The sequence below is a fragment of the Erythranthe guttata genome, chromosome 4 (genome assembly GCF_056151865.1).
Source record: "Erythranthe guttata isolate IM_541 chromosome 4, IM_541, whole genome shotgun sequence".
Lineage (NCBI taxonomy): Eukaryota > Viridiplantae > Streptophyta > Magnoliopsida > Lamiales > Phrymaceae > Erythranthe > Erythranthe guttata.
This window is the reverse complement of record NC_142536.1, coordinates 7,574,860-7,590,953: the sequence shown is the minus strand read 5'-3', so window position 1 is coordinate 7,590,953 and position 16,094 is coordinate 7,574,860. Positions and strand designations below refer to the sequence as shown.

Sequence of the window (16,094 nt, the reverse complement as noted above, 5' to 3'; positions counted from 1 at the left end):
ACAATTGTATAAATATTTAGATGATTGAATCTGGCAAGAAATATTGAATGGATATGCAATGATAAAACATCAATTCATTGGACCTCCGAATTTTATAAAAATACATATTGGTGATTCGCTTCTTCGAAACCCTAAAAACCCTAAAGCAGAAAAGAAAAAAGAAAAACACTAACAAAAAAAATCTGCACGAACAATTACATTTAAGGAAACTTTTTAAGAATCTGATAAGAAATATTAATGAATAAACTACTTGTAATGATGATCCAAAAGTCAGTTCATGTATGTTAATGTCTGAATTTAATGAACACATATGCAGTAATGATTTGATTCTTGAAAAGATTGAAGTTCTTCACAAACCCTAGAAACCCTAAAAACATGATAAAGGAAAGTCAAGAAAGTTACTTACATCAAAATCTTGATAATTAATCTGGAAACTAGGATCAAGATCCGATGTGGAAGCGGAAGCAGCGTTCGATTTCTGCTTCTCCATCTCCTCGACTCTGCGCGAGACGTTATCCTTCAAAGCTTCCATTGCTTCGACATATTCCTCAAGTTCGTAAAGTTCCATGCCCTCCATCGGTTCGTCCCACCAGAATCTTGTACTACTAATACCACTACTTTCTTGCTTCATTGATCTCTTTACGATCTCGAGTTTCTTTACAGCTTCATCGTACTTACTCCTTCCGTCTTCACTGTAAGGGATAATACTCAAGCCTGCGCTGCTGCTTCCGCCAGCTCCGCCGGTCTGGTAGCGGTGGAGCAAAGTTTCGACGGAAGGGTGGCCGTACGAGTAGATCTTATTCGCCGGAGACTGCACGAGAATTGCGATTTCCGCACCGCAGAGAACGCTGATTTCGCTGGCTTTTCGAAACAGGCCCGTTCTCCGCTTCGAGAATGTTACTTGTAGACTGCTTTTCTTTTCGATTTTTTTAATTTCGATCTTCCTTCGCCCCATTGTTTTTTTCTTGCAAATAGTTAATTCTTTGTTGTTGTTGATGTTTTCCATGGCTGAACGATCGATGAGAATTATTCAGACAAGGAAAATTACAAATTGTGAAGTTGTTCGATCTTCTGATGATGGTCATGATAATATATATATAGAAGATTTTCTCTGCCGAATTTAACCGCTGCGATTTTTTTACCATATTTAATGTAATACTAGCAGCATCTATTTACTTTCCATGTACACTGCTAGCTGTTCGCATTAAATGCTTATTCATGGTTTTCCTAAACAAAATAAATAAATTAAATAAATAAATATAATATATAATTAACCTTGACTAACAATTAACGCTAAAAAAGTTTCCGTGCATATAAGTGTTTAAGTGTTTAAACAAATATTTTGTAGGATTAAATACACTTTGCGTCCATAAACTATATCGGTAAAGCTACCCGGCCAGAATCTGGCCGGCCAAAATGGGTAGTTTTGTAAATATAGAAAATTTTATTATATCTAATTACTAATATGCCCTTCAACTATAATAATAACTAATTCCAATTTGAACTTCACTTTTTTGTTTATCTCTCCTATTATAATTACTAGGATTCATAGTTTCAAAGTATTCAATCGGATTATAATTTACAATGATCAATAACGTCAATCAGATTACTTTATTCTAATTAATAATAATAATAATAATAATAATAATAATAATAATAATAATAATAATAATAATATGATATAATGATTGGGTTTTTATCTATCGTGAGAATGAGAAAGGTTATGTTAGAAAGGAAATTAGGAAGATAAATAAATGGAGCCAAAATCATCATTAAGGACATAAAGGTAAATAAATAAAAGAATAAGAAAAAAAATTAAATTCTGGCTGACCAGATTCTGGTCATTTAGCAAGGTCCAAACTATATATAGCCTATATAATATTTAGGATAAATTACAAACACCCCCTGAGGTATGGTCAAATTACAAAAACACCCCTCTTGTTTGAATAATTACAACCACCCCCCTCAACTCATCAAATTTAGTGAAATCTTCGAGATTATATGGAATATTATCACTTTTGTACCCGTTTTATCCCATTCAAACTCTATATTATGAAGCAAGATGATCATAATATGTCATTTTTAGCTTGTATATATCAGTTTGTAGTGCGTCGGAAACTGTATTTTTTACACAAAAAGAGTACAAACTAGATCACATTTCACGGAATCTAGATGACTATGTTGAATTTGGCACCATAGAGGTGGAGGTCTAAGAAAAAATCATAGTTGAGGGGGGTAGATGTAATTATCCAAACAAGAGGGGGATTTTTGTAATTTGACCATACCTCAGGGGGTGTTTGTAATTTACCCTAATATTTACCACCTTTTTTTTTCTTATTTGATCGGAATAAGCACTAGATGTGCATTCGTACAATATACACTCCCACACTTTCCAGATCACATATTACATAGCATTAGGTACATTAAGACTCTAAATTAAGACTTTCCCGCTGTTGACTTCTTTTTTCCTTCTTTCGGATTTTTTCACCGGTTTTCGGCGTTGACTCTTTCGATTTTTTTTCTTCTCTAATATTTTTTTCGTTTAAACAACAATATTGCTGTAATTGACTGTAATATTAATTATATTACTATTAAACACAGTAAAATTAACTAAACTACAGTTTAACACGGTAATATTGATGTATTAATCTCTAGCATAGTAATATTAACACAACAAAACTCATTATTATTGTGTAATAGAGTAATATTACTATGTTGACCGTTAAACAAATGTAAACATTATAAAAAGTCAAAAGAATTAATATTACTGTGAGTGACAGTAATATTACTATAACAACAGCAATATTACCGTCAACCACAGTAATATTACAATAATAGTATATTATTACGTTACACCATGAATAACCCAAACAAACAAAAAAATCCAAACAAAATAATAATATTGATGTGGTTGACAACAATATTACTGTAACAACATTAATATTACCGCCAACCACAGTAATATTATTGTGTTTACAGTAATATTACAATAATAGACAATAATATTATTACGTTACCCCGTGAATAACTCAAACAAAACAAAAAATCATTTTCTTCAGTAGTATCGCAGAAGACGCATCGCAGTTAGTATCTCCGACAAGCACGTCTTCTTGTTAAGTTTGTCTTTGTAGGTAGACTATTGAGAATCAATCGCCATTCAAAAGCTTGAAACTTGCCGGCAATTCCTTTGTGCCATATTATTTTCATAATTGTGCTGTCTACATTATAGAATCTCCACTTTTAATTAAGGAATTGTTGATAAGCTGATTTCGTGGTGTAGATTCCAGATGAGTCGCCTTTCCATCTCCATGTAACACTTACCACCTTAAAGTATCATTTGTAACACTTACCCCCTCAACATCTATTATTTTATATTTTAAAATTTAAAATATAATATAAAAATTTAATAATTATTGGATCATATAAAATCAAAAGTAACTAAAATTAAATTATTGAAAAAGAATTAAAAGTGATATATATTGTATAATAATGAATGAAAATATGTTTTAAGAAATTAATGATCTAAATGAATTTAAATACTTAATATTACTGTTAGTTATTTATTGATCTCTTAAAATTTATTCATATAAATATATTCAATTGATTGGTCCAACAACAATTATATCTTATTTATTAAATATCAATCCAATGCAAGATAATATTTTTTATTTTTTAAATATTGCATTTTTCAACAAATAATATTAGTTGTATGATTTCATTATTCATTTAATTATTCCTTTCAATAAAAGAGAAAACTTTAAGGTGTTAGAATTTAAAATACAAATTAAATTATGGTTGAGGGGGCAAGTGTTACAAATGATACTTTAAGGGGTAAGTATTACATAGGGTACACTTGAGAAGGTAAACTGTATCTAACCATATTTTTTAAGACATATTTTAATTAAAAATATTGTTCGTTTCGGTCGCGAAGTTGTACGGATGTTTCATAGCAGCTAAAATATATGGCGGTTCTCGCGTCGACATCTGCAACCTCTCCTACAATTGAAAGGCCATAAAAATATACAGCTTTTGTGGTTTGCAATTTCTAATCTTAAATTTTAGGTCATTGTCAAAAATTTCATTGCATATATTAATCTTTTTTTTTTTTTTAATTTGTTAGATTCAAAATAAATCATGGTGTCATAAATCAAAATAAAATAAACTTACGTGAGAAGGTATTTTGATCATAATTTTGTCATACAAAATTTAATTTTGGTGATTGAAGTTGCATTAGAAAGCTCGTTGAAAAATTTACAACCTTCATGTTTTGCAGTTTTTGATATTTAATTTGTATGATGGTAAAAAGAAAAAAATGTATTGAATTAATTAGGTTGTAAGATTTATAAGAACCATAATAAGATTACTTCAAATATTGTTAAATCTAAAAAGTAAAATGTTGTGTTTATCATAACTTTGTTATTTTAATTCACACTAGGTTGATTCGCCTTATATATTACAAATTTATATGTACATCCTTCATCGTTTGCAATTTGCGAGATTAATAAAAATCACCATAAAATGAGCTTGTGATTTTTTTCGAATATAAACTTTCTCATAAGAATTCCGATTGAAATCATTCAAGTTATGGTGGAAAGTCCTTGAAAACTATACAATTATTGTGTATTGAACCTTTTGTGATTTATTTTGTATCGCGGAAATCTAAACAAAACTAATGACAATTTTGTCAAGAAAGATTTATAGGTGAAAAAACAGGGTCGGTTATGACTATAGGCGAATGAGGCGGTCACATGAACCCCCTTTTATTTTTTAAAATTAAGGGCCCACAATTTTTTTTTATACTCTTTATACTATTCAATTAACTTTATAATACACAAATATTATGGAACAATAATTCTAAAATAAATTTTAAATCAATGATTATTAGCTATATTTGTAAGATTTTTCTCCACCTAAAAGTTTAATTAATAGTGTTAGTTACTTTTTTTCCTGAAAAATAAAATCACAATTCATTAATAAGTTTCATTAAGAAGTCTTTTAAAGTGGAAGTTGATTAAGTTTTACCTCCGATCATCCATGAGTCAGTAAAGATTAACTATATATATATATAATCTATTGAAAAATATTTGACAGAAAAAAATGATTTCACGAGTTTGATAAGTATTTCTGGCTTTCTGCAGCTCAAATTACAAGAATAATGACTTACCAATGTTCAGAAATGTACCTATAGTTTGATAATCTACGAAGTGAAACAATAATTTTGAATATTAATTAAATACTTGTCTAATATAATGTTTCTTTTTTTTGTTTTGCTTGATGTTAGTTAACAATAGTTACTGAGCCTATTTTCTTTTTTAATGTAATGTTGATCTAATACATTAGATTGACGAGTTTAAGCTTCTTTTTATAACTCATTGCAACATTTTTTTTAAATAAGTTATATTGTGAGAGAGCCTCGTTTTGAGCCGACTTTTAATTTCCCTTAAGACCCCTAAATTCTCAGGAGCGAACATGTGGAAATATATGGTTCTTAAATCCTAGACTCCTAGCATCGATCAGGTGCGAGTCCACCCTGGGGCAAAGGTGGACTCAATCCCCCCTCAGTTTTGAATTTTAACCATATATTATATCTATATATTTATTTAGCCAACCAAAAATCAAAATTAATGTAAGAAAAGCCTCAATTTTTATTAATTAGCTCATCGGAAATATTCGGATCGGAATCAGCGGAAATCGGAATTTCGTTCCGATTTCCACCCCTAGATATAACCCCATTAATAGTTCTTTCAATACGGATAGTACCAAACTATTTTGCACCATTCGAGAAAAACTCACTCCAAATTTCAGCCACGCATTTTTCCATTTACGTCCCTCCACCTTACACACTATCCCATACCCATCAGCCATTGCTTTCTTTCTTTCTTTCTTTATTTTTTCTTTTTTATTTATTTTTATTTATTATTATAATTATTTTATTATTTTATTATTGTTATTATTATTATTATTATTATTATTATTATTATTATTATTATTATTATTATTATTATTATTATTATTATTATTATTATTATTATTATTATTATTATTATTTTTTTTTTTTTTTTTTTTTTTTTTTATTCGTTGTTAACTTTTCTTCTCTATCAGTTATATTATGTAGCATATTAAATCGACTATGATGAACTATAGTCGATTAAGGAACCGATTCCTAAAAATAACACATCACAACTACAAAAATGCAAACTCAACTATATTTTACAAACACAAATAATATACAAACATTATAATTGATTTATACAATTGGAATCAATAACACAAAAAATCCAAAAAAAAAAAAAATTGGAATCAATGAAATATATTAATCGACTATGATGTGAAGCAGAGTCGATTAAGAATCTGCTATACTAAAAATAACAAATCAAAAGTGCGAAAAAAATACAAAATCTATTATATATTTCAAAAAATATATATATATATATATATATATATATATATATATATATATATATATATATATATATATATATATAAATATTATAAATGATTTATACAATTGGAATCAATAAACAAAAAATCTAAAAAAAATGAAAAAAATGGAGTCGATCAACTTTAATCGACTACCAGAGCATAGTCGATTAGCTTAATCGACTATGAACATGTACATAGTCGATTAACGTTTCAGCCTGCGCGAAATTCTCTACACGCGCCGTCCTCCGCCCCGATCCACTAGAAAACCCTAGATCTGCCTCCCCATCGTCACCAAACCGCCGCCACAACACACTATTTAACCAATCCTTATAACAAGAATAAAATAAATAATTCATACGAAAAACACAAATTAGCATTTTCAATGTCCACAAAAAAAAAAAAAAACAAGAACGATTCAAAGGTATTTGTCAACCATTGTTGGTCACTCGATAAACAATTTTTGATCACATGACAAAACCAACACTAAAAAAAATAATAAAAGTAAATAAAGAAAAAAGAAAAATACATTTATCAACAATTTCCGTTGATTCTCCTCCGACGACGAGTGCTTCTTCTTCTTTCCCAACAGCTTGTTCCTCTTCTTCTTCCTCCACACGCCGACGGGGTCGAACATGTTGTTGCGAAAGAAGAGTGTTTCTCCTCCACACGCCGACGACGATTGATTCCTCTTCTTTCTTTCTCCATCTTCCGGTGGCGGCAGTGGCAGTGACGGGGAGAAGTTTGCCGGAGAAAACAAAGAAAAAAAAAAAGAAAAAAACAGAGAAGAGAGAAACAAGAAAACGGTGGAGGAAGATTAAAAATAAGATTAGGGTTTGAAGTAGTATAATAGACAATTAATGATAGTTTTGGAATTATAAAAATACCACATGGGTATAGAATATTAGCTAGGGGGTTTTCTTTAATTATTTTTGGGAGGAGATGTTTATTTAACTATATTTCCTAGATGGGGTTTTCTCTAATTTTTCCAAAATACAATAATTATGTAAAATAATTATATTGAAACGTGTAATGGTGTCAAAAGTGACGTGTTAAAATGATGTGTTAAAATATAAATAACTACAGCTAGAGTGGATTGAAAAAAATGATGTGCTAAAACGTTGTTCAGATGTTATAATTTGGGATAAAGTTGTCAAAATTTACCACGGTAAAACTGTAAAAGTGGTCTCATTATCGGTCTCAAACCACCCTAACTTAATTATATTTGTTTTTTATACTATTTTAATACTGCTTATTTAATTAGCCCAATCAATTCATTTGTGATGCAATTTAAAGAGCTCTAGTAATTGTATATGGAATGTTATAAAATATAAATTTTTTTTAGGAGAAAACGAGGATATCATTAGGCACTCTCGGCCAAAATAGTGGGAAGGATAATTCCTTCCATGGAGTCCAAAGATGAAGACGAAGCTAGACAATGAGCGAGGCTATTGCCTTGTCTCTTTACAAACGAAAAGGTGCAAAATGAAAAACAACTCAAATAAGAAAAACATTTGTCTACGATCGCCCCATATGGCTACAAACTAGGTTCCCGTTTTTGGAGAGCTTCTATCACTGGATAACAATACTTTCCACCATGATAGCAGTCCATTGCCGAAATTTAATTGTGCGTAGAGCTTGAAGAATGGCATGGGCCTCACCTTCAGATGGGCTCACCATGCCCAGTACTCGTCAGACTTGCCACCATACACATGTTCCTGTTGCGTTTCGAGCTATCAAGGAGACGCGGTGAAATTCTGAGTTTGGTGGGAAGGCCCATTGAGTTTAAGAACCCCACTAGCGGCGGTGTCCATGTTTGCGAGAATTCCGGTCGCCGAACATTGATATTCTGTAATTGGGTGTCGCCATATGTCCGGAGATACGCTGCGCACCACCCAACCATGTCCTCCAAATTAATGAAATCTTCTTGGTGAATAATCTTATTTCTACGTTCCCACAATTTCCAACGAACGACAATGGCGAGGTGCAGTTTGTCCGTATCCAGTTCCCGCTTGAGAATATCAAGCCAATTCCAAAACATCGACAAATTCTCGGCTATACGCATAACGTGAAAAGGTGCACTCTCCCACATATGATTCACACCCATGCATCCCGCCACGACATGTAGAGTAGATTCAATTTTGCTGCCGCAATTTTGGCAAAAAGGAGATGTGGAGATTTTCGGCCGATAATTTAATTAAAATATACAAATATTTACTTATTTTTTACTATTTTATAATTAACCTAAAAGAATTCGAACAACGCCCAGATTATTTAGGCCACACTCATCAAACTACTAGACCCCACTACATTGAAACAATCAAAGATTCTATCGATTATTCAATACCTATAACTAAAGTTTGTTTCTCATTGAGTTAGTCTTATTGAGATTATATAAATTTTTTTACATGCGTATATATAAATATATTCATAATTTGTCTCATTATTACTATAATAATAAGACTTCACATTGTGTACGAGATGTGTCTAAAACACAGATACGTTAGAAAGTTGAAGTTTCCGAGCTACATAGCTTCTCAAAGATAATGGATGAAACCAAAATGGACAAGCAGCGGAAAGAATCCCAACTATTGAAGCGTTTGCATTTCTAGATAAAATTCATCCTCACAAACAAGCCTGGAGACAATAATGCATATTCTAAACGTACAACAAACAATAACTTCATATAATTAAATCTACTGAAATTAGAAAAATCGCTAAAATGCTGAAATAATAAAACCGAGAATGGCAGCCGTCGTGCACAAATATCCTCCAACACGACCAGATAATGCAGTGGCTGCATTTTTATGTGGCGGGCGCGGTGCTGAACCTAAAATTTCATATGAAAAATTATCAGATTTATTTCTTCAAAAATATTTTTCCACATATGAAAATTTATCTTTCGTTTCTAGTTTTGCATCAAAACTCTTCGGATTTATTCAATCCATTTTAAAGTCGTTTATGTTCTTTACGCAGACAAATTTCTCTGAAGTTTGTTGACAAGTTTACTAAATTAGAAAATTAAAAATTAAAACGAAACACTCTTCCAAAAAATTACAAATATTCTAATACTACTTTTCCGAAATTTCGAAAAACAAATTCCAAAACATATATGAAAAGATTACTATTGGAATCAAAATCGGAAGCCATTTTCTACTTCCGGCAAAAAAATGATTTTTTTTTCCCGAAAAAAGGTAATTATGATATGTTTCCATTTGATTTTTAGGAAAGTTCATCATAGAACAACTAATAGTAGAATATTTATTAATTAATATACATTTAATGACTGAAAGCAAGGGAACAGAAAAGCAAAATATAAGAGACAATTATATCTGTGTTATTATTTGCTATTTTTGTCAAATTTTAATTTTTTAATAACAAATTAAGGATATAAATAAAGTTAATATTATCGAAAAACTTACTGTTATTCGTAGTTGAAGGTGCGGCTGGGGGAGATGGTGAGCCAGATGGTACAGCAGCTCCTAGCAATTAATATTGGCAGAAACAAAATTCAATTTAGTTGTCGAAATTAATTAAAAAGAATTAGGCATTTAAAGAAATCAATCTGAATGATGTATAATATCTCAAAATTAGTATAATATATAAATATTCTAACAAACCGTCTTTTAAAATTAATAATTTCTGAAAATATTTATTTAAATAATGTCTAAACATATACCTAAATTATTTTATTTGATTATTAATTCATATTTCAAATATAAAATAGCAAATGTAATATAAAGTTTATCCATAAGAACATATGAGATCTCAATTTAATTACGGCAAAATCAAAACATGACAGTTTACCACATTTACTAGAGGAAATCCAAAGAATTCAATGACAAAATCACATAAGATAAAATCTCATTTATTAATAATTAACTTAAACAATTAAAAAAAATTAACAAAAAGAAAGAGAAAAACACACCGATTCATAATTCAATCATTTTGTAAGGTACTACAGAACTTAAACACTCATTAGTTACATACAAATTCAACATATATAGCCATAATTAAACTTTTCAAATAAATAAATGAAAATAACACACACACAAGAACTCACCATAAAAACAAATAATTGATTGAAAATCTGATTATTTTATCGGACCCCGAGGCATCCAACAAAAAAAACTCTCTAGAAGGCAAAATAAGACACGATAACATAGTATTTCCGGGCCGTCCCGGAATATTATTGTGTTAACCAAACATCAAACGAGGTCCAATTATTTTAGTTAATTATGGTTAATCTCCCCTACCAAACGAGATCTGAATGTATAAAAGAATAATTGTAACCTGTTTTGCAAAGAGATGAATCGGCATTGGCTCCGCAAGATTTAGCAAGAGTAAGACCGTCGTTCTGCGTAATGTTGAGGCTTTTCAAGAGGGCCGAATTGGTGAACACCGCGCAGAGGCACTTGCTATCTTTGGCGATTATATCTCTCAGCGGCAGGCAGCAACCGGGCGGCGGCGGGGACGAACCCTTTAGATACGGCTGACACGGCATCAGTTTCTGCACGCAATCAAGCGAACCGGTCGCCACTTGGGAATAACCCACATAAGCCCACGAGCATATTAGGACAAAGCACAAGAAAATGGACTTGGAAATTATTGCCATTCTTTTGTTTTTTTTTTTTTTTTTTTTATAATTAATGTTAAGAAGAAAGGGATTTTTTGGTGATGAAAATGGTGGAGGATTAGGTTTTTATTTTTGTGGGTTATTACTTGGGCATGCGCGAGGGTTGGTTATATTTGACGTGTGAATATATATATATATATAAGGGTGGAGGTGTTGTGGGAGTGGGTACAGTAAGTTATTGATTCCACGTAATTAGGAACTTTTTTGTGTGAGGAGCAGTTTTAAATCTCTATCCGGAGAGGATATTTTGCTTTTTATAGGAAAAGAGGTAAATCGACTTTAATTGAATTTTCGTTCCTGACGTTTTCTTGGCATTAAATACAGTTTGCACAGCTGTACTATTATCAGTATGTATTTACCTCTTTGAACTATCAAATGCAACAAAATGGTCCATCTCTTTAACATTTTAACACCGTTAGTAATTAATCCACAATTACATTTGTATTTACGTATTTATAAGGATTTCTTTTATATTCACGTATTTGAAATTTATGGAATTTTCATAAAATAGTATTTTTAATTAAACTCTAATTTGTTTTGCCATTTTATGAAATAAAATAGCTGATTTGGATTATTTTAGTTTGTATTTTCTTTTGCATGTGTACTCTCTCAAAAAAGGTGAAATGGTCTGGAGAATTTGAACAACTAATGTCAAAGTGCCACATCATCTATCATTGACGGAATGACTCACAATTACAAACGTCGGGGACCATTTGGTCGCATTTGATATTTCAGGGAGGTAAATACGTCAGTGGTGATAGTACAGAGGTGCAAACTATCTTTGACCCTCATTTTATTTATTTGGGTGAATAGCACTTAAGCCCCTGTGTTTAGAAGCTTTTGCAGATGACTCTTCTGTACTCGTAATATCAACACATAACCCCTTTATGATTTATGGATAGCTTACGTTAATTTTTCCACGAAATGTGGCCACTTGTGATAAGGAACGTCAAATTGGATTCGAGTTGCAAAATAACTATTTAATTCGGAGAAGAGTTATTAATGGGCATTGGTGGAAATATCGCAAGAAATTATGGAAAAATAAGGGTTTTCGACGGACTCAATTTGTATTTGAGTACGAAACGAACTCTATCTCAAGTGAAACAACTCAAGGAACAAAACTCATGAGAAAAGCTCATGAATCACGTCAAATTTCAGCAATCCAACATCGTTTAGACTCCCAAAAGTTCGTTTTTGCTATTTTAGGTAAGTTTTAGAAAATTAATATCAAATCATAGAAAAATCGGATTAGGATTCCGTAAATTGGGTTGTTCCTCAAATTACGAGATCTACTAGAATCAGACTTTAACTGATTTTTTCCGTTTTTGGTAATTTTTAGTATTTTCTTATTTTAATTAGGGTTTTCAGTTTTTTAGTATAAATAGCTGCCGTAGGACTTTATTTTAAAAAGAATTTCGAATTTTAATAAAATATTTAGAGTTTTATCTATTTTTCTGGTGGATTCCAGAGTTTTCGGTGGATTCCGAATGTTATTTTGTTCTATAAAATTAATTCGTAGAAATTAATTCTTTACCGTGCTTCCGTTCTGCGTCAACTTGTGTCAAACTTATCCTCCAGTGAGCACAAATAAAAGCTGTCAAAAACATTTTTAGTATGAAAATGATATTGTTTAATTTAAAAATATCAAAAGGTATGATAAAAAAAGAAACATAAACAATAATTTAGAATATAAAAAAAGTCACTAACCTTTATAGTTATTTGATAAATAAATAATACTGGCATTTGGATAGAACCCCCTTATTTAAAAAAAAAAACTAATAACTTGCCTCGTACGATGCACAGGATTGAACAAAACAAACATAACAATCATTAAAAAAGTAGAAATAAAAATATATTGAATATTTAACTGAAAATCTAATAAAACTATATATTAAATATTTTACTGGAAAAGTCTAATAAAACTATATCCACCAACGAATTAATCCGGCCACCAACGTAACAGAGTAGTTGTCTTTAACTCTTGATCATATGTCACCTGCACCGTAGGACACAAAAAAAAAAAGAAAAAAGAAAAAAAGAACTTTTCATAAATTGAAACTAAATGTTACAAAGCTCATTTATAGAACTTTGAAGACAAAAAATCCATATATAAATTTAAAAATTACACAATAACTTACTTAGCCCAGATTTTGGAAAACTTCTTTACAAACGACGTTCTTAGTAGTATTTGAGGTGTTCCCGTCGTTGTCACAAATAAGTATCTTCAAGCCTCTTCGACTCGTAACTTTTAAGATAGCTACATATAATTGTCCATGTGAAAACATTAGTTTCTGAAGATATATACCCACATGTTGAAGAGACTGGCCTTGACTTTTATTTATCGTCATTGCAAACGAAAGAGTGATAGCAAATTGTCGACGCTGGAATTTAAAAGGAATCATGTTATCTGATGGCGTTAGAGTCAATCGTGGAATAAACACCTTGTGACCAATGTTAGTTCCCGATATAATTTTCGCTTCCAAGACTCGATTTCCTAATCTTGTGATTGACAGTCGGGTGCCATTGCACAAACCTGAAGATTGGTCTATATTTCTCAACATAACTGGAACACCTTCTTTCAGTTTTAATTCGTGATTTGGAAGACCAGAAGAATTAACGGTATTCAAAAACTCAGGCGTATGAATATCATCAGGTCTGTCAATGCTTCCGTTCACTGAACATGCACTATCAAACCTGAGATATGTCTTCATTTCCTTAGGAACCAACGATAGCATGTAATCGTTTACCGCATCAACAATCTCATTTGTCGGAGCCAGTATGACCCTGTGTTGCAAGTAACTGATATCATTCATATTCTCCAAAATGATGGTATGTTTCATTTACAATTGAAGCAAGTAGATCATCTGACTCTTTTATGAGTAAGTCATCAGGGATTTCAATGCTGACCACCCCATCATTGGAATTACCTATGGTGCCATCCCCAATTCTTAACACACCCATTCTGAGAATTTTTTTACTTCGGAAATCTCTGAATCTGATTTGCCCGATTGGAGTCTCATATTATAACTAAAATTACTACTACTAATATAGAGTGTAGAGTCTTAAATTGTTGTATAATACCCTAATCTTCTGATGCACTTTTCACAGTATAAACCGGCCAATTAGTTTCAATATTTCGAGAACTGATATCTATTTTGAATATAATTTCTTTATCAATCAAAGCATTAATTTCTGTATGACAGCCGATATTATGGTTTTCCTACAAAAAATAAAATGGTTATTAGTCTAATGTGGATTTAATTGTACATAACTTATTACAGCAACAATACCTTGTTTGATGCACCACCTAAGAGTTCTGAAGCACTTTTTCCAATTAATTGCATGACAATACGATCAAACATTACGAATGAAGTCGATCTAGTACTATCAATGGCACTTACCTGAACTCTGAACCTGTACAAAAATATATATTTTATATACAAATTTCGAATACCAAGAGAAATGATGGTGCAAAAATTCAAATGAACTTATTTCGTAAAATATTACCAAATCAAAGTATAATTACCTTTGTACATCAAGAACAAACTTGTCACACTCTTCGCACCAATATTTCTTTGAGACAGGTTTAACCTTCCTCATACAATGTTTACATGAAGCATACCGCCAATTAGCTGCCGACTCGATTTCTAGAATTTTCGCCAGCACGGATCCAACACACTCCTACAATATATATATATACAACAATCGATTCTTAAGCACTATATTTGTTCATGTAAAAATACATCAGATATATGTTAGACAAATCAACGTACATTTGTACTCTCAACGCACTCATCTATGGTCATTCGATCTGCCTGAAGTGGACCGTTCGATCGAGTCAAAGAAAGCTAGGACGATAATTGACTAACTAATGGCACATAGACTTCTTCACTCAACGCAAGCATGTTAAGTTACATGTATTAAAATATACCGTTTATTATTATACTCAAGTTTTTATATTAAAAGTTGAATGATCAAATGTTAGTACTTATACCTGTAGTCTAAAGCTTTTTTCAAATCCGTATCGATCAGTAGTTGTGATTCATGTCAAACATTTGATAAACTTGTGGTTCATAAGTATGATTTCAGGTGAAATAAACAAAAACATGCATCAATATGTTAACAAATTCCTAAATATGCATCAATATTATGGTATGTAAATATTAACACGCACCACAAAAAATTTTAGCCGTGAAAAACTGAATTATGACGACAGTAGGTCCATTTTGGTCAGCATTCGGAACCTATGCATCAATTTGTTCAGCAAATGCTTCCCATAAAGTACATTTAATTGTATTTTTCCTGTAATGTAAAATAAATTATTAAAAATATTATAAGAATATATTCATATAAAAATTGTAAAAAAAAATTATAACATTTAAATTACTCTAAATCTTGCAGAATAACATCCGATAGCTTGTTTTTCTCTCCTTTTGTAGTGATCTCCTTTATATGGCCCTTCTCTACCACATGGCCAATTACATCTGTACAAATAAATAAATTAAATCAAATGTACCAGAGTTATATACTGAATCAAATTGCAACATTATTTTGATTACGGAGGATTTCTACATAACCCTTGTGATACAAACGACACAAAATATCTTAGTGAATAATGGTAAGACAAAAAAAAAATATTTACCAAACTAAATTACATGACAAAAACCTCACTTGATCTTCAAACGAATGAAGATGGTTTACCAGGCAGTTCTATGTTTCTCATAATCTAGGATTTAACAAAGAATACGTAAGATTTTTGGAGATTCAGATTTCATGGTCGATTCCTACGCCTTTCAAAAAAGATCGATTTCTTTAGGGCTGAGTGTTCAACTAAATACAACAGATTTTCCGCAGCCAGGTGACTTAAATGGATATGTAACATATTTATATGAAGTTGCCGGATTTTTGGAAGCAAGGGATTTCTACAGAATTTCTCAGCCGATTTTAGTAGCTAGAAATTCCGATAATTAATATTGAAATCAACAAATAAAATGTACACAACAATATATAATATGTAATGACAACTTTAAACCTTCAA

At 31.1% G+C, this 16,094-nt stretch overlaps 2 protein-coding genes and 1 pseudogene across 2 annotated transcripts; all 3 read right to left on the bottom strand.

Moving 5' to 3' along the window:
* Nucleotides 1–335: 335 nt before the first annotated feature.
* On the bottom strand, nt 336–1,036 carry LOC105954718 (agamous-like MADS-box protein AGL61). Its single transcript, XM_012978399.2, has one exon. It carries the CDS (start codon nt 1,004–1,006, stop codon nt 368–370), a length of 639 nt encoding a protein of 212 aa, XP_012833853.2. The 5' UTR covers nt 1,007–1,036; the 3' UTR covers nt 336–367.
* Nucleotides 1,037–8,982: 7,946 nt separating this feature from the next.
* Nucleotides 8,983–11,165, bottom strand: LOC105954704 (non-specific lipid transfer protein GPI-anchored 3). Its single transcript, XM_012978386.2, has 3 exons — nt 10,714–11,165; nt 9,843–9,902; nt 8,983–9,250 (listed from the first exon to the last, which is right to left on the bottom strand). The coding sequence occupies exons 1-3, from the start codon at nt 11,033–11,035 to the stop codon at nt 9,138–9,140; spliced, it is 495 nt and encodes a 164-aa protein (XP_012833840.2). The 5' UTR covers nt 11,036–11,165; the 3' UTR covers nt 8,983–9,137.
* Nucleotides 11,166–13,170: 2,005 nt separating this feature from the next.
* On the bottom strand, nt 13,171–14,076 carry LOC148771037 (uncharacterized; annotated as a pseudogene).
* Between the last annotated feature and the right edge of the window lie 2,018 nt (nt 14,077–16,094).